General features: G+C 37.2%; 1 protein-coding gene across 1 annotated transcript; it reads left to right on the top strand.

Moving 5' to 3' along the window:
• The first annotated feature begins 473 nt into the window (after window positions 1–473).
• On the top strand, window positions 474–23,398 carry LOC144630111 (alpha-catulin-like). The gene is made up of 18 exons (XM_078488400.1): window positions 474–658; window positions 881–1,243; window positions 4,060–4,179; window positions 4,921–5,010; window positions 5,570–5,734; window positions 6,556–6,765; window positions 7,403–7,483; window positions 9,247–9,405; window positions 9,990–10,082; window positions 10,967–11,117; window positions 19,322–19,386; window positions 19,867–19,947; window positions 20,998–21,146; window positions 21,533–21,581; window positions 21,797–21,853; window positions 21,968–22,090; window positions 22,217–22,300; window positions 22,652–23,398. The coding sequence occupies exons 1-18, from the start codon at window positions 581–583 to the stop codon at window positions 22,838–22,840; spliced, it is 2,307 nt and encodes a 768-aa protein (XP_078344526.1). The 5' UTR covers window positions 474–580; the 3' UTR covers window positions 22,841–23,398.
• Window positions 23,399–24,092: the final 694 nt, after the last annotated feature.

Genomic DNA, 24,092 nt, shown 5'->3' with positions numbered 1-24,092 from the left:
GTTGAATTTTTGTAGGCCTAATATTCAGTAGAAAAAGTTAGGTTTCGACACAGAGAATACCAGTACCTTCCTCAAAACTCAGCAAAACTGAAAAAAAAAAACCCAAAATTATTTTGAAAAGCTTAACTTGCCCTGGAGGATAATTATGAATTGAAATAAGCAAAAATATTTTCAAATGCTCTTTCCTGCTTTGCAATGCTGAAACGAGTGGGATTGCGGCAAAAGCAGCGGAAATATTTTTAAAGGAATTAAAAACTTTGTACGTGACAACACGGAGCTAATTTTCACTCTTTGTTCTTCAGTTGCTTTCAATTAAATATTGCGATAAAAAAATTAAAATGTTACTGTATTGTTATTTTATTTTGGGGAAGTTGGCGCCAAAAATATGCAAGGCTCCCGTAATCCATTGATAAGTGGGAGTTTAAGGGCAGTCATGCATGAATAATTGATTGACACGTTGGTTGTGCGAGAACCCAGTTTGATCACTGTGCGATCGGAAGTCGATATGGCCGCGAGTTGAGTTGGTTCAAACTTGGAAAGAGCCTTCCCGGGCTTTTAACGGCGCTTATTTCCACACAACATGGCTACATTTGAGTCTAAAAACCTCGAAATCCGAAGCAAATCTGTGGAGCAAACACTGGTACCGCTAGTAACGCAGGTAAATCATTTTCCGTCGATTTGTGACCCATGACGACGGCGAGCACAAATCGACGGCGAGACAGTGTTTAGCGGGAAGCTTAGAATCCTCTTTGTAAACGAAAAAACCTATTTGTGTTAGATCCGTGCCCAGGATTTTCCAGATTTTACCACGAGAGAGCTTCTCTAGCTTTCACTTTCGAGTTGTCTCTAACCATGTTTTGCTTATCTTGTAAATTCGCAGATAACCACGCTGGTTAATCACAAAGAAGGAGGCCGCCGCTCTGAAAGAGCCGTGAAAGCTATTCATGAAATTGGAAAAGTTGTGGCGTTCGCTGTCGAACGCTTTGTGAGTGTGGGCGAACAGATTGCAGCGGAAAATGAAGACGTGGCAGACGAAATGCGTGAAGCATGCGAAGAAGCGAAAAAGTCAGGAGAAACAATTTTTAATCTTACAAGTTCTGCTGCCGTCGATGATGGCGTTCCGAACGCCGCCGATAAAAGCGGAATGGTCCGAGCAGCAAGATCTCTGTTATCAGCCGTTACGCGGGTTTTAATTATTGCAGATTCCGTCGTTGTGAAGAGACTCCTAGCAGCAGTTAAAAAGGTAAAGAGAGTGTTAGATCTGTGTTTGAATAGTCAGCTTTTTGGGAGTTTTGTCTGGAATTTGACAGGAAGGTCGCGCCGATTAACTCAAGATCATTTGTTCGAAGTTGTTTATTCTGTTCGTTAGTTCTTCTTTCTGAAGTATGCAAACAAGAAATTTCAACGAAAGAAAAGTTTATTACTCTCATTAGACGTGAACTTGAAAGCTTTTTTTGTCGCTAGTAAGTCAATTGACGAGCTGCGGTAGTTTAACTCTCAACTCTTAAGAATCTTGCCACCGCAAATTATGTTGTTCATTATTTTTGTTGAGCGACTTTCCTGATTCGATTACGCGCATTTTTGATCGATTGCAGAACTCTCTTTCGCCGCAAAGGTCACTAGTCTTTTATAAATTGAATTAAGTCCGTTTTGCCTAAGTGGAGGAGAAAAGTGGAAGCGAACTAAGCCTGTTTATAAATTAATAACGTATGTTATGTGCACAAGGATTGTCTGAGAGCGAGTCTTGTGGAAATCGAGAACTCGAAGTTGCATGTGTGGTATGCATTGAAATGAATGATTGGAACGTTTGGCGGTTGAAAAGTATTCGAAGATCGATTGCGAAACTATTGATTGCTAAACCATTCGAAGATTTGCAATTTCACACCTATAAACATTATTTGAGCCTCTCTCGAGACTAAATACAACGCTTAAAAATGTTTCTTTTCAAACAAAAACTTCAACTGCACTTTTCGACGAATATCTTAAGTCTCATTATTGGATTAAAGTTATCGTAATTCCAAAACATTTTATTTAAGAAGCATATCGTTTTCCTTTTAAATCCTAGCTCCCCGCAACTGTTTGCAAACATTTGAAGAATAGCCTTTGAAAAACACAAGTTTGTTTACTTTAGGCGATTTGTAACCCTAAATCTGCAAAGTAACCCCATTTCAACTTCTAACTCACGACTAAAACAAGATTATTTTTTGAATTTTTACAAGGGCTGTCAAAATAACAGAGGTCACCAAATGTGTGGTTTATGTTCTTGTGTCTTGAGAACCGCATAACACTGATTCTCGAGTGACCTTAACAAATGGGCTTCTTGTGTTGATGTAAATTTCAATGCATTTCAATGTGCACACCCCTGTGTGAGACAAATGGCGTGGGATTTTGTTTATGAATTCAATCCACCTTGTTTAAATCCAATCCTACCATCTTTGATCATGTTTAATATATACAGGCATGAAATCTGAATTCAAGTTGAGTTTTTAACAATTTTGATGTACATGTAGTTGATACCAAAATCATTAACATAATTTTTAATTTATGCAAGACTGCAACTTGCATATACTTGAAAAGTATTTTATGATTTATGCTTAGTCGACTCTCAAAAACTCTTTTCTCCTTAGTTATTTCTTTCAAGCTCAAGGGCTGCAAATTAACAAAATTGATTTTACCACTTTGGAAGGTTACAGCTTTTGAATTATACGGAAGAATAAGACCTCTGGGATTGGGGTATTAAAATAAAAAAAGTAAAAATTTAACTTCTATAGCTTTTATAAACAGTTGGTCCTGATGGAGAGACTTGGTTTTGCTGTCCATCTCCTCTCACACTAATTGCTGCCCTTCCTTCTCATTCCGGTGCCCTCTCTCTTCCACCCTAACAGGTCCGCCACACCTTCATATCATCACTAAAATATACTCTTCCCCTCCTTTACCAACTTAACATATCTCCCGTTCTTATCATACTGCTCTCCTCTTTACCTTCTATCTTTAACACTAAAATATCTGTCTCCCACTTCTCTTCATCAATTTATATCTATACTAGATCTGGGGATCTTCTTTACATTCTTTTTATCTCTCTAAATACTCTGTTTATTAACAACCTAAAACCTCACTTCTTATAGTCATGTGCTGTTATAAGAAAAGGGTGGCAGGGAGGACTGCATTCACAACATTCTCCTTTCTAACTCTCTTTTTAAACCTTCTCCTTACACATCATTATCACTTCTAGAATTTTGCCTCATAAAAAACTCAAACTGAACTGAGCAGTGCACTCACATATCTCAAAAAATTCTTATCTCGCCTCTCCGACTGCCTGTTTTCCTTCTTCCCCTTTCACTCCCTAGGGCTGTCATCATGTCTGCGGGCGCACTGACAATGTGGCTGGGGGTTGTGTTCTCTTCTCGGGGGGCCCGCGCCGCCCATCTGGCTTTCTTGACGGTTCTTCTGTCTTTCTTTCTTTCTCGGATACATATGTGATTTGTCACCTCCTCCCTTTTTTTTCCTCCTTGCCGCCCTTCCATTGCTGCGGTTCCCTCTTAGGCTTGCTCCCTCTCGCTTCTCTCCTGGTGTTCTCTCACGTCATTTCTCCTTTTTCAGGCCTCTCTTCTCATGCTTGCCTTACAGTCTTTCTAAGCTTTTTTCTTGGATCCCTGCTTCCTTCCCTTGCTGCGCACCCTTCCCCCAAAAAACAGTGAAGAAGCAAAAACAGACTTACGGCCGCCATTTTTCTCGCGTCCGGAGTACACTCCCAGCTCCGTCGGCATTTCCCATTTTCATCTGTACTCAGACATGTGCAACAAATCAATCTGCAGACTTTGGGGCCAGGGGTGGGGGGTTAAGAAAATTCAGAAAGAAGGGACCAAAGAAATTGTGGCAAGACCAAGCCCCCCCACCCCACCCCAAAAAAATTCATGTTCATGGAGATGCTGCTTATCCAATTCAAGAATTTGTACAAAAGTTAAGGCTTAGAAAGAAAAAAGAGGGGTCTGGCTCACTTATTTATAGTGAGCTAATAGACTGTTTTTACATGTTTGTTTATTTTCTTTTAAAACACAGGTTGACGACAGGCTAAAAGAGCTTGAAAATGTGAACACATTTACTGATTTTGTGCAAGCATTTAGCCAGTTTGGATCAGATATGGTAGAACTGGCACACTTATCTGGAGATAGACAAAATGTAAGTGTTGTACTTCTTTAACAACCAGATAAAAGCATCTTCACTTAATTAATACCTCATAGAAAGGGTTTGATTAGGTTCATGGATCACTTGGATTTAAAGAAGTTATAAAACTGGGAGATGCAGTGGCATAATGGTTATTGTGCTGGACTCTGGATCAAGCAGTCTGGTTTAAGCCCTGGCTGGGGTGATTGTGTTGTGTTCTTGGGCAAGACACTTCGCTCAAAAACAGGGGTCGTCACAAATTGCAAGGCAACGAGGTGTGTGAGCCATTCCGGGTAGCCTAAAATATTAATAGCACTTCAGTTAGTCTAAATGGTACTCAAGTTAATCAAATAGCACTCCAGTTAGCTTACAGTTAGCTTAGGTAGCATGTGGTAAGCCTTTTTATTGGGAGTAGAGATTTCTGCCTCGCTGCCTCGCCATGCATGCTTCACACGCCTTGCTGCCTCGCATATTTGTAAGACTCAAAAACAGTGCCTTATTCCACCCACTAGGTGTATAATATGGGTACCAGTGAATTTAATGCTGGGGGTAACCCTGTTATGGACTAGCATCCCATCCAGGGGGGAGCAGAAATACTCCAAGTCACTTAATGCTACAAAAACCAGGATAAGCTCCATTGGTATGGGCCACATTGGGGTGGCTTATGCAGACTTGACCAAGGTTATAAAATTCCCTTTAAGTTATTCATTTATTATAACAAGTCAATTTCTGTTTTGTTTTTTTTTCAACTTCTAGGACTTAAAAGATGATATTTTAAAAGCTGAAATGGGAGCAGCCAGGTCAATCTTGGAAAAGTCCACCATGATGCTGTTGACGACATCAAAGGTAATGTAAGATTGCACTGTAAATTCCCCATAAAAGCATCAGACATGTATGAGTGGAAGGAAAACATACACTTATCATACCAGTGTACATATGGTCCTGGTAAAGAGGGAAAGAGCAGAGTTTGGTTTTAAAGGCTGGTGCAACGCTGGGTTTGTGCAAAAGACCGAGAAATGTGGCGAGAGATTGCAAGGCTCTATTTCCCAGCTGGGGAAGAGGAAAAGATGATGATGATAAAATGCTTATTGAATGAGTTAAGTTGGGACAGATGGGGAAATATTTGGTTTGAGGTCACTTTGTTTAGACCTCACTGCACTCAGTCCAGATGCCATGAACTGAAGCCAAACATTTTTCTGCCCACTATGATTTAACTCAGTCAATTATCTCCTGATATGATTAAAATACACCCTTTCAGCCCTTAGAGTTATCAATATCTTAATAAGAAATGTATGTACTTAATATAAAGTGAATTGCTATGTTAATAAGTTTTGAGACTGTGATTTGCTTTAAGGCTTTTTAATTAATAGAAATACTTCTTATAACAACCACTTCATTGTTCTAGACATGTCTGAGGCACCCAGACTCAAGATCTGCCAAAGGCAACAGAGAGGGTGTTTTCAAGAAAATGAGGGAAGCTATGGCGACAATTACATCTGTTGTCCAAGATGAACACAAAGAAGAGGCGCCAGAAAAGGGATGCTTAGCAATGGATCTTGGACAATTTGAAGTGAGTTTTTAGGGTCTGACTTTTCTGATTAGTGCCCCGGACACTGAATTGAGCACTGCAGGTTCAAGCCCTGGCCAGGTTCATTGTGTTGTGTTCTTGGGCAAGACACTTTACTCGCACAGTACCTCTCTCCACCCAGGTGTATTAATGGGTACTTCTGAATTAAATGCTGGGGGTAACCCTGCAATGGACTAGCATCCCATCCAGGGGGGAGTAGAAATAGTTGCCTCATGCTATGGAGCTGTTGGTAAGATCTCACCTAATGGGCCACTAGGCTTGAATGTATACTTAACGCTCCTACCTTTCAGAGTCTGGCATGTCTCTGTTCTTGCAACGAAATACTTTTCTCTTACAATGCCTCTTTCCACCTAGGTGTATAAATCAGTACCATAAAAGTATGGGCGCAAACTAAAAATACCCTTGCCAGGGTTACATTTATTGAAGTTACTAGCATCCCGTCCATGGGGGGGGGGGGGGGGGAGGTGGCAAGTCTTCTAATTGCTTCACACCACAGAATCAACCCTCCAAGTTTATTTTTTCCTTAGTGGCCATTTGGCCACCAGCTGACAAAGTTTGGTCGCCAGTGAAAAATTTTAGTTGCTAAATTAAGCTCACGCTTTCAATCTTTCTTCTCAATTATAGTCGCCAGGCTGGCGACCTCAGTTCCAATTAAGTCGCTAGCTCCAAAATTTTAGTTGCCATGGTGACTAAAATGGTCTTAACTTGGAGGGTTGAGAATTCAGAGATAAGCACCAGCACTTTTGAGCTATCAGACCTTAATAAATAGACATAGACTTTAACTTTTGGTTGTTTCTTTGCAGGCCACTTTGGAGGCATACAAACAAAGCTCTCCAGATGACAGTGAAGCCAAAATTAAATTTCAAAAAGCATTCACGAGCATCCTGGATGACGTACAATCAGTGATCGACTCTCCTCACACGAGAAAAGAAAAAAGAGAGAAAATAGTAGCACTGTGTGAAAATGCTCAGGACATTATGAAAGACATTTTAGAAAAGCATAAAAATAACAAGGTAACTCCTTTATTTTTGTTCAATCCTCTCATCTGTTGGTGCAAGAAACAGACTCTGATCAGAGCTGTGCTCTAGCAGAGCCCGAGTGTCACAGGCGACTTGCTTTTGTCTTTGGGTGACTTGTGTAACTTTCCTCTCATGAAATCTTTTAAGAGCTGGGCACCCAAGATTTCTGACATAAGAGCCTTCAGGTACCCTGCAATAATTATTATTCTAAGAGCACAGCTTTGCTGATGCAAAATCTTGAGTGTTTGTACCAGACTGTGTAAACACATATCTGCCAAATTTTCTTAAGTCAAATGTGCAAGATTGTTGTCTCCACATTTCCTAGATTTCTTAAGATGAAATGTTCTAACTATTTCTGAACTTTGCCGAAGTCTGATTTCCAAAGATGTTCCAATGACCTTGAGCATTGCCGAAGAGCACCATAGATGTTCTGATGACTTTCAAATGTTGCCGAAGTTTCACGCTATCTGAGCACTAGTTGGTGTTGATGATTCAACACAATAACACTCATTTATCAAACTATTTTTCTCTGAAATTGTATTGAATTTACACTCAATGGGTTTATGAACAGGAAGTCTGGACTTCTATGTCGGTGCCTGACTGATGATTTTAAAAATATTTTCTGTTACAGAATGAAGATGCAACAAGTATTGACACATTAGATATGGCTTTGCAGAGGATTTGTAAAACTTCAAAAGATCTCAGACATGAGGTATATTTCTGCCATTACATTGTGCAACTCAGGGTCCGAAATTAACTTTTTTACATCGGCGCCAGCTGGCGACCGGACCGAAAGTTTTAGTCGCCACATGGCAATTTCTGGTCGCCAATTTTTTCGATTGACTTTCCTTTTACACTTAAAGATGAAACACTTGTTCTTCTACAGTGTATTTTTGGCCATTAATATACTCAAAAACAGCTTAATTAAACCACAAAACAACGACGATATGAAAGCCAGTTCTACAGACCGTAACCACTCAAAGAAATGCTGTACTTGCCTATATTAAAGTAGAGTCTTAAGAAGTCTTCTTTATCGAATGTTAACTCTCTAACATTTAAATGGAAAATACTTTACAGTCTTACTCAAACATTCCGCTCTTAAATATAAAAAACACCGGGAAAAAACATCATTTCCACCAACTTTCTGACATATTTCGACAGGTAGTTTTTCATTCAACACAGTGACAACAAGAACATGTTGCGTTCGTGGAACGTCGTAGCGAAAGCACATTGCTCGGCGCGCCCGCAATAACGTCGTAGGGAAAACCGCTGAGATAAACAACATGGCGGCTCGCAATGTTCGAATCGTGTTGATCGCAGCTGTTGGCTGAGCTGTTGAGGAGTTTATACATTATGTAGGTAGAAATTTACTTCACTGTTATTTCAAGGACATCGCCAAGATAAAAAGTGAGTCAATAAATTGTTAAAAAACGGCTCCGAATTTTATCGTTAATCAATTTCTCTGAATACTCTTACAAAGCATCTTAGTCGCCAGCGGGCGATCAGTTGTGAAATTCTGGTCGCCAGCTCTAAATATTTAGTCGCATTGGCGACCAGGAAGGCGCAATTTCGGACCCTGCAACTTACTTGCAATACAGTTGAACCCCTATTAAGCGGCCACCCTCGGGGAAATGGCAACTGGCTGCTTAATAGAGGTTGGCCGCTTAATAGGGGTTTGTCAGAAATTAGCATAATGTCTTTTTAAAAGGTTACATTATTTCAATACAAAATAAGGTGAAAAGGAATAACGGAATCACAGCAAGACGACAATAAACCTGTGTTTGAATGATTTTATCGGCCGTCACGGTCTGAGCTTGTTGGAAATTAATTTAAATATCGTATATTACATTCTTATTGGCCGCTAAATAGAGGTAAAAACAATAGAAGAACGCTCATCGGGACGGCAGAAAGGTGGCCGCGGCCGCTTAATAGGGGTGGCCGCTTAAAAGGGGTTAATATATTTACAGTATTTTACTGACAATATTTTCGGGACTTTAGTAACTGGCCGCTTAATAGGGGTTGGCCGCTTAATGGGTGGCCGCTTAATAGGGGTTCGACTGTATTTAGACTTACACAAATTTAAGATGCTCTAGGGTACTTGTGCTTATCCAATGTACCTCCAAATAATTATTTTCTAAACCACCTTATGGAGGACACAGTTGCCTAATGGTTAGTGCGCAGTACTCTGAATTGAGTGGTCTGGGTTTGAGCTCTGGTTAGGGTCAATATGTTGTGTTCTTGAGCAAGACACTTTACTCTCACCCTGCCTCTCTCCACCCAGGTTATAAATGGATAGCAGCGAATCAAATGCCATGGCTAACCCTGCAACGGCCTAGCTTCCCATCTTGGGGGGAGCAGAAATACCACTACTCACTTCGTGCTATGAAAACTTGAGCGCTAACCTGACGGGCCACTAAGCTCGAACATGAATGGTTTTTTTTAACTAAATCAATTGTGTGTTTTTTTTTCAATCAGGTCCATCAAGTAGCAACAGATCAAGTGTTTGAGACATTTTCACATTTAGGTCACAAAAAATCTTTACCTGCCTTGAGAAATGCAGCAGCCTCAGGAAGTTCAGGGCAGCTTGAGAGTTTAGCAAACGTATTCTCGCAAGATGCCAAGCGACTACAAGAAGTAAGTAAACAATGGTCACATGAACAAACAGTTAAACACTTTTACATATCAACAGCTCACTAAGACATACACCTCTCTTAGGCAGACACCTCTCTAAGGCATACACTTCTCAAAGCCAGACACCACTCTGTGGTAGACACCTCTCTAAGGCACACATCTCTCTAATCCAGACACCACTCTGTGGTAGACTCCTCTAAGACAGACACCTGTCTAAGGCAGACACCTCTCAAAGCCAGACACCTCTCTAAGCCAGATTCCTCTCTAAAGCAGACATTTTTTTAAGGCAGACACCTCTCTAAGGTGGACACTTCTCTAAGGTGGACACTTCTCTAAGGTAGACACTTCTCTAAGTTGGACACTTCTCTAAGGCAAACACCTCTCTAAGGAAGACACCTCTGAGTCTCTAAACACCTTTCTTTCAGATGTATAATTTTCAGCATATGTGTTGTAGCTACATGTATTACACGGTAATTGATATGTCTATAAAAAAAAATGCTACGAGGTTCTCTTTCTCTATTTCCCTGTTGTTTCAACTTATATTTTTGATGAACTGAATACTGAGTGAATGATTCTTCTGTTTACAGGTATCTAGAGTAACAAGAAACATGGCATCCAATAAACCAGTTGCTATTACTGCGAAAAAAGTCGAAGAAAATATTGACACACTTTATCCACAGGTTAGTTTTTTTTTTTCACTAAACACAGTTTATATCAGGGCTCCATTATCTCCAGAGGTGTTCCCAAGTATTCTAGTCAGACTGAATCAAAACAGACCTTTCCATTTCACTTCTGACTGAAATTTTCAACAATTTTGCATTAGTGGAAAGCACCCCTAATTTGTTTGGAGTAGTAACAGGAGACACAGTTACTTGGTGGCTGGTATCTGTTGGGTTCTGGATCAAGATACCTGAGTTCAAGCCTTGCTAGGAAATTTTTGTTGTGTTCACTGGCACAACACAGTATCCCTCTCCATCCAGGCATTTATCATTTTAGGCATGCAGCGTGTGCAAAGACCTATGAAGGTAATGCTCTCTGCACACATTGCAGACCTATCATACTAGCATGAGGGCTATAGCTACATAGCTCTTTGCACACATTGATGCCCATTATGCTAGTATAATAGGCCTGTAATGTGTGCAAAGGGCTACAGCTACAAAGCTCTCTGCACACATTACATGCCTATAATACTAGTATGATAGGCCTGCAATGTGTGCAAAGAGCTACAGCTACATAGCTCTCTGCACACATTACATGCCTATAATACTAGTATGATAGGCCTGTAATGTGTGCAAAGAGCTACAGCTACATAGCTCTCTGCACACATTACATGCCTATAATACTAGTATGATAGGCCTGCAATGTGTGCAAAGGGCTACAGCTACAAAGCTCTTTTCACACATTGCTTGTCTTTAATGCTAGTATGATAGGCCTGCAATGTGTGAAAAGGACTACTACAGCTACATAGCTTTCTGCACACATTGCATGCCTATAATGATAGAGTGATAGGCCTGCAATATGTGCAAAGGGCTACAGCTCATAATCCTTACCTTTTCCCCCACAGGTAATCCATGCTGCTAGAACCTTGGCAGCTCATCCTGTTAGTAAAATTGCACAAGAAAATATGGAAGTGTTTGTGGATGTTTGGGAAGCTCAGGTGGAAGAACTTGGAAAAGTTTTGAGACTTATCACTGCTGGAGGAGACCCAAGTAAAAGTAAGTGTACTGCAAAAAGTAAATTGATTAGTCTTGAATTGTTTGATGATCAATGGTGTCAGGGTTTATTCAATTGCAGTCATAATAAATTGCATTAATTTAAAACAGTTGATTATTCGCTGTTTGAACTCCGCAGTCACCTTACATTGAAACCTTATTAAAAGACGTCTATAAAAAAAATATAAAAATTGTGTGAAAATCATCAATGAATGGTTTTTAATGCATGTTGTAGTTTAAAATGAATTTCAGTTTAAAATGGTTTCAAGCTAGTTTGATTTGTATTTTCCTTTGTTCCAGATTTATTAGCATTATCCTTAAACAAAGGAAAAAACAAAATCAAACTAGTCTGGACATAATCAATTTGACCTGAATATCATTTTTGACTACAACATTTACAATAAATAAATTAAAAGTAATTCAACCACTATCAAAAGTTAATATAAATAAGAGGCAATTTAAATTAAACTTTGCTAAATAAGTGTTTTACTTCTTTCTTATTTTATAATTGTTATAAATTAAAACTAATTAGATGCTAAAAGCTTTAAGTAGAGTTCTACTATTGTTCTTATGCAAATACTGCAATCTGATTGGCTAAGCGCCGACCAGTTAGCTCAGTTGGTAGAGCGCCGGACTGCCGTGCGGGAGGTCTCGGGTTCAACTCCCAGACCGGACCAACACTCAGGGTCTTAAAATAACTGAGGAGAACGTGCTGCCTTTGCAATATGACATCTGCAAATGGTTAGATGTTCTAGTCTTCTCGGATAAGGACGATAAACCGTAGGTCCCGTCTCCTGTATCTTCAGTGTTATATGTTCAACAGGGGACGTTAAAGAACCCACACACTTATCGCAAAGAGTAGGGCACGGAGTTCCCGGTGTCGTGGTCTGGCCTTGTTTCACGGGTTGGTGCTTCACATAGGGTTAACCTCATTGCGCCTTTCCCCCTTGGACAGAATTGTCCAAGAAAAATTACTATGAACTATGAACTAAGCAATCATATACCATCACCCATTAGTGTGTGACTGGAGTTTGTCTACAAAGTGGTGACATTTTCTTTTTTTTAGAAGTATCAATTGGAGGAAGATTAAGAAAAATTTGGATAACTGCATTGTGTGACAGTCTTTGAAAACTAAAAAATATTGAATGGACTGAAAAGCATGTGTATGCAGCTTCAAGTTTCAAGTGATAATTCAGTCTCCATGCGAATTTGCTAAATTGTGAGGTTCACAATTGAGAATGTAGAAAAATTATCGGAAATCACTTTTTGAAGGCCATTTAGTTAGAATTCAACTAAAATTATTAGAATATTCTATCTTGATTTCTATGGAGTGTTATCGATTCTGCCGATGGCCTCATGAACTATCACTCCATAGAAATCTTGACCTCGTAAAATAATTTTTACTAATAATTTATTTTTTTATTTTATTAACTAACAGGGTGGTCTTTTCGAATGGAAACCTCTGTCTAAACTTCATCATTAGGAAAATAATTATGTGTAAAGCAAATAAACATAATATATAAAAAGCTAATTTTTGAAAATTAATGATAAAAATTTTTGTAGTCACACTTTCTAAACTGCATAAATTTTGTAGAAGATTTAAATTACACAAAATGGTAAATACACTAGAAGTGCAGTTTGTAAAGCAATTCAATCTTTCCTAGTCATATTAGGTAGCTTTTACCCCATTTCGTAATTTATACTGCCTGGAAAAACATAACAGTTGAATCCCAATAACTCGAACCTTTAAGGGAAATCGTAAAAGGTTTGAGTTATCAGGAGTTCGAGTTATCAAGGGCAAAATTAGTAAGAAAATGACCTGAAGGAGAGTCGAAAAAGGCTCGAGTTAGCGGGAGGTTCAAATTAAGTAATTGAGGGTTCAAGTTATTGGGATTCAACTGTGTCTTTAAAAAGTTTTACACTTTTATAAACTCTCAGATAATCTATATTTAGCCTAATTTGTGAAGTGTCTCTTAAGTATAAATTGTAACACACGAGTCTGCAGTATTAATTAATTTAAGCAAGACTTTGATTTTAAGATTTCACTTCCCCCTTTGATTAGGCCTTTCCATAATAATTACTTTAATATTGATCACAAAATAAGTTATTAAATACGTGTACATAATTAACAAAATACACTTAGTGATCATGGTGTTCTAAGTTTTGTGATGTTCAAAATTATTTTAATTGAAGGAAACTACAATGGTAGTTTACTAGATTAGAAAACATCAAATAAGTAGCAATAACTGAAAATGAAGAATGGTTTAGATTTCTGAAAATTGAGAAGGGTCATGAGCAACAAAGGCTTAAGATTTAAAGATACTACATTTGCGATGTAAGTGTTTTAAACTTCAGCACTCACTCTAAATAAGTTTAAGAATTTTTTGGCTTGGACAGAAATGTGCTCTGTAAATGTTTAAATTAATGTTTGAAATTCTGATCTAATCTTAAAATTAATTATTAATTATACCTTTTGTACTTTCTTGGCTAAGCTCAGAATAAACAGTTTGGTGGTATTTTTGAAGAGTCACTCTGAGGAACATTTTTGATACTTATTTTCAAAACATCTATAGTGAGACCAGACTACTACAAAAGTGAAGCCATAAAACCTATTTAAATAAATATTATTTGTGCACAACTTTGAAATTGTAGTTTCTTGAAATGTAAATTTGTGATCAAATGCTGTCACAGTTTACATTAGTTTAAAGTAGTTAGTTAATTAATAATTTAATGAGACTTTTAAAAAAATAAATTCTAAACTTATCATAAAAGTTGCCTTTTGTTGTGTTTAACACTAAAACTGTTTCATTCCCAAACTAAAAACATTAATTAAATTCTCCTTACTATTTCCCATACATTTCTTTTAATGTTAACTTTGAGAATTTGTTGGTTTATCAAGACAATATCCTCAAGTTGATGATTTACATCATCATGGTACTTTTTTAATTTCTTCACATGCAACCATAAACAAGAACTTGAGGGCTAAAAATATTGGTCCTGAAATTTTTCACTTATCATAAACACTTCTTAAACAAATTACTTACTTACTTATTCTCATGGAGCCCATGAGGACTCTTGAGGCCGGCCAGAAAATTGCGCCATCCATCCCGGTCTGCTGCCGATGCGACCGCAGCCCCCCACGAATGCCATCCCAGCTGGTTTCTTTCTGTCTCCACGGTTTCTTAAACAAATTACATACTTATAAACCAGTTGTACTCTTTGGAAAAATATTTGTGACATCTAGAAATTCTTCATTATGATGTCAATTTAAATTTTTTTGTCCGGTTTGCCTGGTTAGGAGAATATTTTTCGTGTACAGATTCTTTTCCACAATGGTGCAATGTCATTTCTCAAGTTGTAATCTTCCAGTGAAGTCATCATTTTACGACAATATGGAGCAGCAACCAAGAGATTCTTCAACGTCACCGTAAATCCTTCAGTAAGCGCCCCCCTCTAGGCAGACTGATTGATGCAAGATAGTTATGTTTCTAAGTGACAGCCAAAGAAAAAAAAAACACTGCCAAATACAATAAGGGTAACCTAACATGTCCGCAAATTAATAAGTTAAAAATTGGACCAATTTGGAATTACCCTTGAGAAATTTTGTTCTTCAAGTTTTTGGCCTCTTGGTCAGTCTATGGCCAGGATGGTGCGCCATAGAGGAAGGGCGCTTACTAGAGGTGGGTGCTTGCACAAGGAATTACGGTGAGTTATTATGCCTTTCTTTGTTTTGACATTTTTTTAATTGGGGAAACAACTACTTGTTACGGCATACATTTCTTTTTGGGAACCTCACTTGCTTTACTTTCAAGAATGATGTTCAAGATAAGAGTGGAAAATTCTATACTGGTGATGTTGCATTAGAGAGGGCAGGTTGATGTCTCTGATACTTGTCAGCAGTAGATCTAGATACTTTTATGCCTGAAAAATGGGTGGGGGGGGTGGTGCAAGGGGGAGGGTCTTCTCATGAAGTCACAAAACTAAATTTTGTATTTTACAAAATTAATTGTGAGACCAAAAAAATTTGTGCTACTTTTTGGCAATAATTGCTTCACTGAGTATACAGGCCAATCACAGAATTGTAAAAATAACCTTGGCACCTAGCCCTCTAAAAAGCAAGCCCACCTTACCGATATAAAGTTTAAGAATGTGTATAATGAAAATCATACCCAGGGGGGGGGGGTCCATCAGGTGGTTCATGGACTAGGTTCACAGGGTTGGTCCATGAACTAGGTCCACAGGGGGGTCCATGGACCAGGTCCACAGGGGTGGTCCATAGACTTGGATCACAGAGGTGGTCCATAGACTAGGTCCACAGGGGTGGTCCATGGACCAGGTCCACAGAGGTGGTCCATAGACTAGGTCCACAGGGGTGGTCCATGGACCAGGTCCACTGAGGTGGTCCATACAATCTGTGCACAGGGGTGGTCCATGGACCAATAATGAATCATTAACAAGTTTGATTACTCTTATTATAGATGCTTTTATTAGATTACTAGTTTGGGGAGTTGAGAATCACAGTTGAAAAAGAAAGAATATTATCATTGCTGCACTTGTGATATTAAAGTGACCTTAGTATCTTAATGTGCAACATAACCTTTAACTCTTTAATTTCTATCTAAAAATCTTGTAATACTTTTTTTAAAGTGTTCAATTTCTTATAATTTTTCATAAATCCTGTGTATCGCACTGAAACTAAAACTGTAAACAAATTAACAAGAGTCTTTCACTTCCTGACCTTTTCCTCATAACTTGATATATCTATGTGTTAAACTAACTACTTAACAAATAAACTTCTAACCACATCATTTTCCTTGCACTTAATTTATATCAACAATATTTGGCTACGGATCTCTCTGCTGAATGGGTTAACAGAAAGGGTAGTCATAAAGTGCGAGGCAGCGAGGCGTGCAATCCATTCCGGTTAGCCTAAATAGCACTTTGGCTAGCCTAAATGGCAATCCTGTTAGCCTAAATAGCATTCCGGTTAGCCTACTGTTAGCTTATGTAGCTTGTGGCTAGCCTTTTTATTTGGAGTAGGGATTTCTGCCTCATATGCCTCGCTGTCTTGCCTCGCACCCCTCGCTGCCTCGCACATTTGTAAGACTCTAATGTGAACAGCAGAAAACCAATACACTTGGGTCAAATCTCGAGATTGAGCAGTGGGGTGGGGGAGACTGGTGTTCAAAGCAAATCACTGAAATGGCTAAATTTGCAATAATCTTATTCCAAATTAACTGGATTAAGTTTGGATGTTCCCTCCAAATGTAGATCTTTCATAATGGTTACTGGAGGTTAAAAGTCCAAATTTTTATTTGTTTTCTTCAAAAATGAAGGGAAAAAGTTGTTATTGCTATTATTGTTCAATCTGGGAGGTGTAGTGTATATTAATTGTTGTTGTTTTGTTTGCAGGAAGTCCTGGAAGTCGCCACAAAAGGAGTGCTTACAATGCTGTATATGCAACTCTTTGACAGCTGCACAAGTGGGCGGCCTGTGCTGTGCTTATCAATTATATCTTACTAATAGGCGTCGACTGTTGTAATTCTGTGTACACTGGAAATCAGTTGTACTAATGTGAAAGAGGAAAATACTTATTTTGTTAAATATTGTTAGTAGTTGATAATATATAACTATTATTTTTTTTGTGCATTTTTAAAAAGCATTTCTTTATTGAGCTGGATAAAAGATTTAATTTTGCAAAGAAGCTTGTCTGAGATGAAAAAAATGATATGCAACTACAATATTATATTGTCTTGATTTTTCATGAAAATCTTAGAACTAATTTTGAAAGAATTGTATGACAGTCATTTAAAGGAATTAACACTGTGGGTGGGTGGGGTGGGAAGAAAATGGTCAGGAGTATTTTTAATTTTAACAATATTGTTTGAATGAGCAAAAAAAGTGCCTTGTAGGGGATATTCTTTTTTGAAATAAACTTTTGAGGCAATTCAAAATGGCATAGAATGGTTAAGAATTCAAAATGGCATAGAATGGTTAAGAAAGTTTTAGTTTTATTAAATGATGGATATTTTAAGGTTAGGCTGGAAATTTTTAGTGACAGTAATTTTACAGTAAAAATAATTTGCTTGGTTTAACTTTTATAACTTAGAATAGTATTTTCTGGGTTGGCAAGTTGAAAAACAACTTTGTTTCTTCAATCTGAAATTGTTTTTTATGAGTACTGTCCATGTTGTACTTTTGTTCAAATCAAATACCGTAACTAGCAAAAATAAAAAATGTTAGCTTGATAGTGTAAAACTACTGATTGTTTTTCAAGGATTACATAAAGAACTTTGGCAATTTTGCATTTCAATCAATCCAGTTGTCATTTTGCATCCAGTTTGGAGTAAAAACAGAAGGTCAGAAATTCTCATTTTTGAGACAGCTTTAAAAATTAGCAAACACAAAACTTGGAAACCAAGTGCTTTTATAACTTATAAGTTGAATTAGTGCTAATTACATAATGTAATGAATTTTTTTTACATATTTTCCTCTCCCCCAGTGGGGAATAGGGCTGGATAATATAAATGACAAGCTTTAATAATTTTAATATTTCAAGAATTTGCAAACAGTAATTTTATTGACAATAATAATGAAAAGTCTGTGATTCTCTAGTGTCTTAATTTCATAGGAATATTTTATTCAAATTTGTCACGAAACTCTTCTCCTTGTTTGAATGAGGGTGTGGAGCCCTTTTTCTTCTGATACCACCCCACAAATTTGTGTCTGATTGGAATAACTTCCTTTGTTTTTCCTACATGAATTTTTAATGAATTAGATAATTTTTTATTGTTTCAATTGAATAATTTAATTGTCTGGAATTCTATATAGTTTCTGATCATCATGAATAAGCTCACTAATATAGGGGCAGCAATACTAATTATTAATATTTTTTAGGTCGGCTTACAATAATTTTAGTAGATCTTTTTGTAAAAGATGCTATCAGAATTATAATTATTTTTTTAGAAAATAAATGTCAGAATTTTAAACCAGAATTTGTTGCATATTGTTTGTTCTCTTTCTACTGAATAGGTCTTTATTTAAATTTCAATGTTTTTAATGTTTCAGTGTTCACCTGATGTACTGTCTTATGTGTATTACAGTAAACAGAGCAGTTTTCAACTGAGTGTCATAAAACCAAAATCATAGTAAGCACTCTAACCAATCATAATGGACACAGATAATTCAGTGCACCAATCAAAATTCAAAACAAATGCATGAAGCTTGCACAAAGCATGGGAAAACGTGCATGAGTCACAATTGGTTTTAGTTAAACCTCTGGTTGAGGGTGGTGCAAGTTTTTTTAAACCATTCACAAAGCTCAGAGTAATGCATTCAACACTTAATTGAAAACTGCTCTATTTTACTGCGATCAACACATTGGTCATGATTTGTTAAAAGCCACGGGGTAATTATTGCTTCATAAGGTAAATTATTATTTCATCAGGGTTGGTTTAATATGTTGAAATTTATTGGTGAACTTAGGGTTTTAGAAAATAAATAGCTATTGGAGGTTTGTTTGTAATAATTATTTGGATGGTACTTGGTGGGTTTATGCAAACATGAACTCTTGACCTGTTCATGTCCAAGTCATCAAAACCTTATTCTCTTTTCAATATAATAACAATGTCAAGGTAGCAAAAAACAGTCTTACAAATGTGCGAGGCAGCAAGGTTTGTGAGGCAAGGCAGTGAGGCATGTTAGGCGAGGCAGAAATTCCTACTCCAAATAAAAAGGCTAACCGCATGCTACCTATAAAGCTATTTGTAGGTTAACCAGAGTGCTAAGTAGGTTAACCACAGTGCCATTTAGGCTAACCAAAGTGCTAGTAAGGCTAACTGGAATGGATTGCATGCCTCGCTGTCTTGCACTTTGTTACAACCCAAGCAAAAAAATAACCAACCCAAGCAATAACCAACTAGAAAATTTTACTTTAATTCATGATTACAATATTTTTTTAATTCATCTTTGTTTGACAAAGAACTTACTTATAGCGCATCTTTTACACAAATACATCACTTTAGTATGGATTCATTACTTACGTCACCTTATGATATGTTGCTTAAATATTACGTTACCAATCTACTGCACACTACGTTATGTATGTACCACCAAATTCTAAATTTTGAGTTTGGGACTTGAGAAGTTACAATGTAGTTGCTTCACTTTTTATTGTGCTCTTATGAAGAGAGTTGTGTCCACTTCAGGTATTGTACCAGAAGAAGAAGAACCACAGAGAAAAACAAGTGAATCCCGTGTTGAACAAATGTTGGTAAGTTTTTACTTAGGTTAAATACTGGCAGTTGGGTTTGTCTGCAATACATGACACGAAAAGTTGGCTTTGCTCACTTTTGACTAACATCAAAGATGAGACAAATATGGATGATTATCTTTGACACATGTTAAAAGTAAGCAAGTCCTTTGATATGGTTTTTGACAGGGATTTGACACGCATCAAAGTTAGCAATAGATTTTACGCAAGACAAAGGTATCTCTGACCCTAGTCAAAGTAACATTTCACTTTTCCTTTGTCACAGCTTTGATAAGTGTCAAAAGCGTATTACCTTTGATCAAAATCACAGATGGCCTTTGTCACAATCAAAGGTATCTTAAAGGTTTGGCAAAGACGGCCTTTACCCTAGGTCAAGGGTATGGGTTAAATCCAATGTTTCATGCCGGGATACAGGTTTAACCAGGTCTAAGATTTCTTCTTCTATCTTAATTAATATATGCTCTGCTTTTGAAATGTCAGCAAAAATCATCCAGTAGACGAAGTAGTTGTGCTTCTTCAGAAGACAATGATGAGCCTGAAAAAGCTGCAGTCGACTCTCAGGTAAAGTATCCAATGTGACTCAAGGTTCAGAAAAGACTGTTACAACAAGAAAGGAAAATCGTTATGTTGAATGTGCAAAATTTATTTTTGTGTATGGATTTCATTTTGATTCAGAGTTGAGATTTTTTAGATTATTTCTGGTTGTGTGGCAGCAGTTGTTGCCTGGTAGTATGCACTTTACAATGCACGCAAAGAGCTGGGACTAGATATCACTCTGCACACATTGCATGCCTATAATGCTAGTATGATAGGCCTGCAATGTGTGTAAAGGTCTACAGTTACATAGCTCTCTGCACACATTGCATGCCTATAATACTAGTATGATAGGCCTGCAATGTGTGTAAAGGGCTACAGCTACATAACTCTCTGCGCACATTGCATGCCTATAATGCTAGTATGATAGGCCTGCAATGTGTGTAAATGGCTACAGCTACATAGCTCTCTGCACACATTGCATGCCTATAATGCAACTATGATTGGCCTGAAATGTGTGTAAAGGGCTACAGCTACATAGCTCTCTGCACACATTGCATGCCTATAATGCTAGTATGATAGGCATGCAATGTGTACAAAGGGCAACAGCTACATTGCTCTCTGCACTCATTGGGTGCCAATAAGGCCAGTATGATAGGCCTGCAATGTGTGCAAAGGAAGGACTATAGTATAGCTCTCTGCACACACTGCATGCCTATAGTGCTAGTGTGATAGGCCTGCAATGTGTGCAAAGGGCTACAGCTACATAGCTCTCTGCACACATTGCAAGGTAATACTAATCATGCTATAAGGAAGTTAATTCTTATTTTATATGAATGCCGTAAGACGGAAGGTGAGAATCAACTACATTTCAGTATGCTAAGCTAACATCTTAGTAGTTAATGCAAGGTGTAATGAGTCAGTAAGAATCACATGGCACGATGCCCTTTGCCATCATAATATTAAATTTGTGTCCTCGACACTTTACATAGACTTTTCTATTGATAGTAAGTAACTACAGGTATTCCCCAGATGAAAAACAATAAAGTTTTTACATAATTGGGTTTTTTGACACAGGAACAAGAAAAGCTTGGCAAGTTAATCACAAATGTAAACCTGATGACATCACAGCTTGAGCTTCATTACTTTGAAGACACAGATAATGATATTGTAATTAGAGCAAGAGAAATGTCCGAGATGGTCAGTGAAATGTACCTTTTTACGAGGTATGTGCTTTGTTACACTGGTTTATTTTCTATGATGTTTTTCATTGTCATGTTATGTTCTATTTTCTGCATTCAGAAATTTGTAATAAATTATGACTTAATTTTAGTTTTTATTTATATTGACTCTCTCTAAGGCAGACACCTCTCTAAGGCAGACACCTCTCTAAGACAGACACCCCTTTTAAGCCAGACACTTCTCTAAGGCAGACACCTCTCAGACAGACACCTTTCTTAGGCAGACACCTCTCAGAGGCAGACACCTCTCTAAGACAGACACATCTCTAAGACAGACAGTTGTTTCTGGTTGCAAGGGGGTTCAGCATTGAGAAAGTTTATACTGTATACTGTATTTTTATGATAATGGTTTTTTTAATTTTAACTCACAGGGGAGAAGGATCTCTTCAAACCACAGAGGATTTATTTGAAGCATCACAAGTGAGGAAAATTTTATGAAATTCTCATCTATTTTTCCTACTTTTGGGATAACAACTGTAAACATTTTATCGCTTTTTTCTTTTGGGTAGCTACTTTATGATAGTTCACAGCAAAAAAAACATGAAGTTATCAAGACTTGGGATAATTTAACTAATACCTTATAAAATTATTAGGAATATATTTAAAATATTTAATAAATTTATCTTATCTTGCAGAATTTTGCAGAGGCAGGCAAGGCACTTTATAGAGTCGCAAGGAAATATGCCTCAAAGGTAAAAATTGATTTTATTGCAGTATATATTATTTTGACCCAATATCAATTCCTCAAATTATTAATCTATAGTGTAATACGGTAGAAATAAAGGAGTATTTTCTTCTGTTGGCAGGCAGAAGAAAACCCCATGAAGAAAGAGTTGTTGAGATGCGTGGATAAAATCCCAGCATATTGTCATCAACTAATGTTCACAAGTAGATCATTAGCAGTTGGACAATCTGCTTGTTGTAGAAAGGTGGGCTTTGCTAGACAAGTGTAAATCATAAAATCTTTTCCAAATTTCAGCATTATTTTTTAATTTTCTAAAATATATGTGTTAAACAAGCATGGATACATTTAATACATATTTTTCTTTCTGCAGGTATGGGGAGTGATGCATCTAACTAAGAACATTATAAAAATTGTTGCAAGAGTCGTCAACAGCTGCTATCTATTAGCTGAAAGGGTAAGTGTACCTTTTATGTTTATACACTTACTCATTTTTCTTTACTTCTGTTGGAGAAAAGCTCCAAGGGCTCAACACTTTTTGTCTGCAACACTGCAAGATTTTTATGTGCTGTTTGTTTGTGATTTTCCAAATTTCATAGCATCTAACCTGCTGCTTAACATGAAAATTTGGTAAAGTTATAGAGGGCATTTAGTAAAACTGTGCTAAGTGATTGGAATAGGCTAAAATTATTCAACAAGATAATTTCACTTTTAAAATTTCTGGATGTTTGTATGCTACCTAACCAAAGGTTTTATTCATTTTTTTATTGATATAAGCCAGTCAGTTTTTAATTTTCCTTTTTTCTAGAATTCTCCGCTCAAGTTACCTCCAGACCAAAGATTATGGAAAATAGACGAGAGTATTTTCTCTGAGGAGTCTTCCTTGGCTACCCTGTCAAGACGTTCATCGCTACAGAGCCTTGAGAACAATGAGTACGAACCAAAAACTACTATAGACCTGCATTCAGGTGGAAATGTGTACAAAACAGAATTGTAACATTTAATATTTGTAATACAGCTAGGAGAACAATAATAATAATAATAATATTGACATTTTTGTCAAATCCTGGTAAAAGTACTCCTAGTTTTAAACTATTAATATCAGCCATAAATAGCATGTCAAGCAATCCTATTCTTACGCAAGCTTGTCGCCATCTAGAAACATCACATGTTGCCAAGCAACAACTTTGCAGAAACAGTAGGAACTGTAAATTCTCAGAGAGCGGAGTCCATTCAAGCAATTAGTACAGCCGAGAGTGGAATCCGGATTTCTCAAACCCTTGATTTTTTTAACCTCCTAATAACTCTTACCAACGGTCGTTTCCTTTACCTCATTCAAACACTGTAATTTAAAGGGACTGTGTCACAGCCAAGTTAATTTAATGTTAATAAATTTTGTCCAATATTCGCTATGAAACTACCGGTAAATGTTTGCGAAGAAATTAATTCTACGAATCTAAATGACAAAACCATAGCTTCGTTGCAGCCAAATGTGTCTCCCAGACTTTATAATTTAAAGTTACAAGCAGACAAGTTTAACTTTCAAAACTGTTCCACCGGACCATATTTCCAAAAAAACCAAATTGCAATCCGTTTCAATCTTCGACACTTTTGGCCATCCATACCTTCTTTTGTATTTGGTGTTTTATTTAAATATTCCTTCATTGTTTTAATAGGTTATTTTATATATTTAAACGAATTTGATGGACATTTCCTATGCCTTAAAGTTTGGTTAAAATCCATGACACGGTCCCTTTAACCACTCATTTCTCTGAAACTCCCCAAACTAATTCTTGTTTCCCATGGAGGTTTTAAAAATAGGCCATTTCCGAGATGCCTTTTCCTCTGCTTCAAAAAAGTCCTCTTCTGTTGCACAACCTTTCATATGTAAAGAGTTTGACCTGCATGTTCTTTAATTGTCTTGCAAATCAAACTCATTTCCATATGAAACTTTGTGCACACCAAGACTTGTTTTGAAACAGAGGTAGAAGACAACTTAGAAATGACGTATTGGGATTCCACTGCTAGTTGTTAAGCACTGTGCATCAAAATGCCAACATAAAACAAATTTTGAAGTAATTTAATTGAAACAATATGCAAACAATTAAGATGCAGTTTTTAAGAATTTTTTCAAGAGTTTGACTGTAGATAGCCAGTCATAAGGTATTGATGCCGCAGTAAAAAATGCAAGTGCAACTAGTTGGGTTTTAAACTTCAGAGTTGCTGTGTTTTTGAATGGCACAGTAAGC

Source organism: Oculina patagonica, chromosome 11 (genome assembly GCF_052425735.1).
Source record: "Oculina patagonica isolate OP01 chromosome 11, crgOcupat, whole genome shotgun sequence".
Classification (NCBI taxonomy): domain Eukaryota; kingdom Metazoa; phylum Cnidaria; class Anthozoa; order Scleractinia; family Oculinidae; genus Oculina; species Oculina patagonica.
This window is presented reverse-complemented; position numbering and strand designations above follow the sequence as displayed.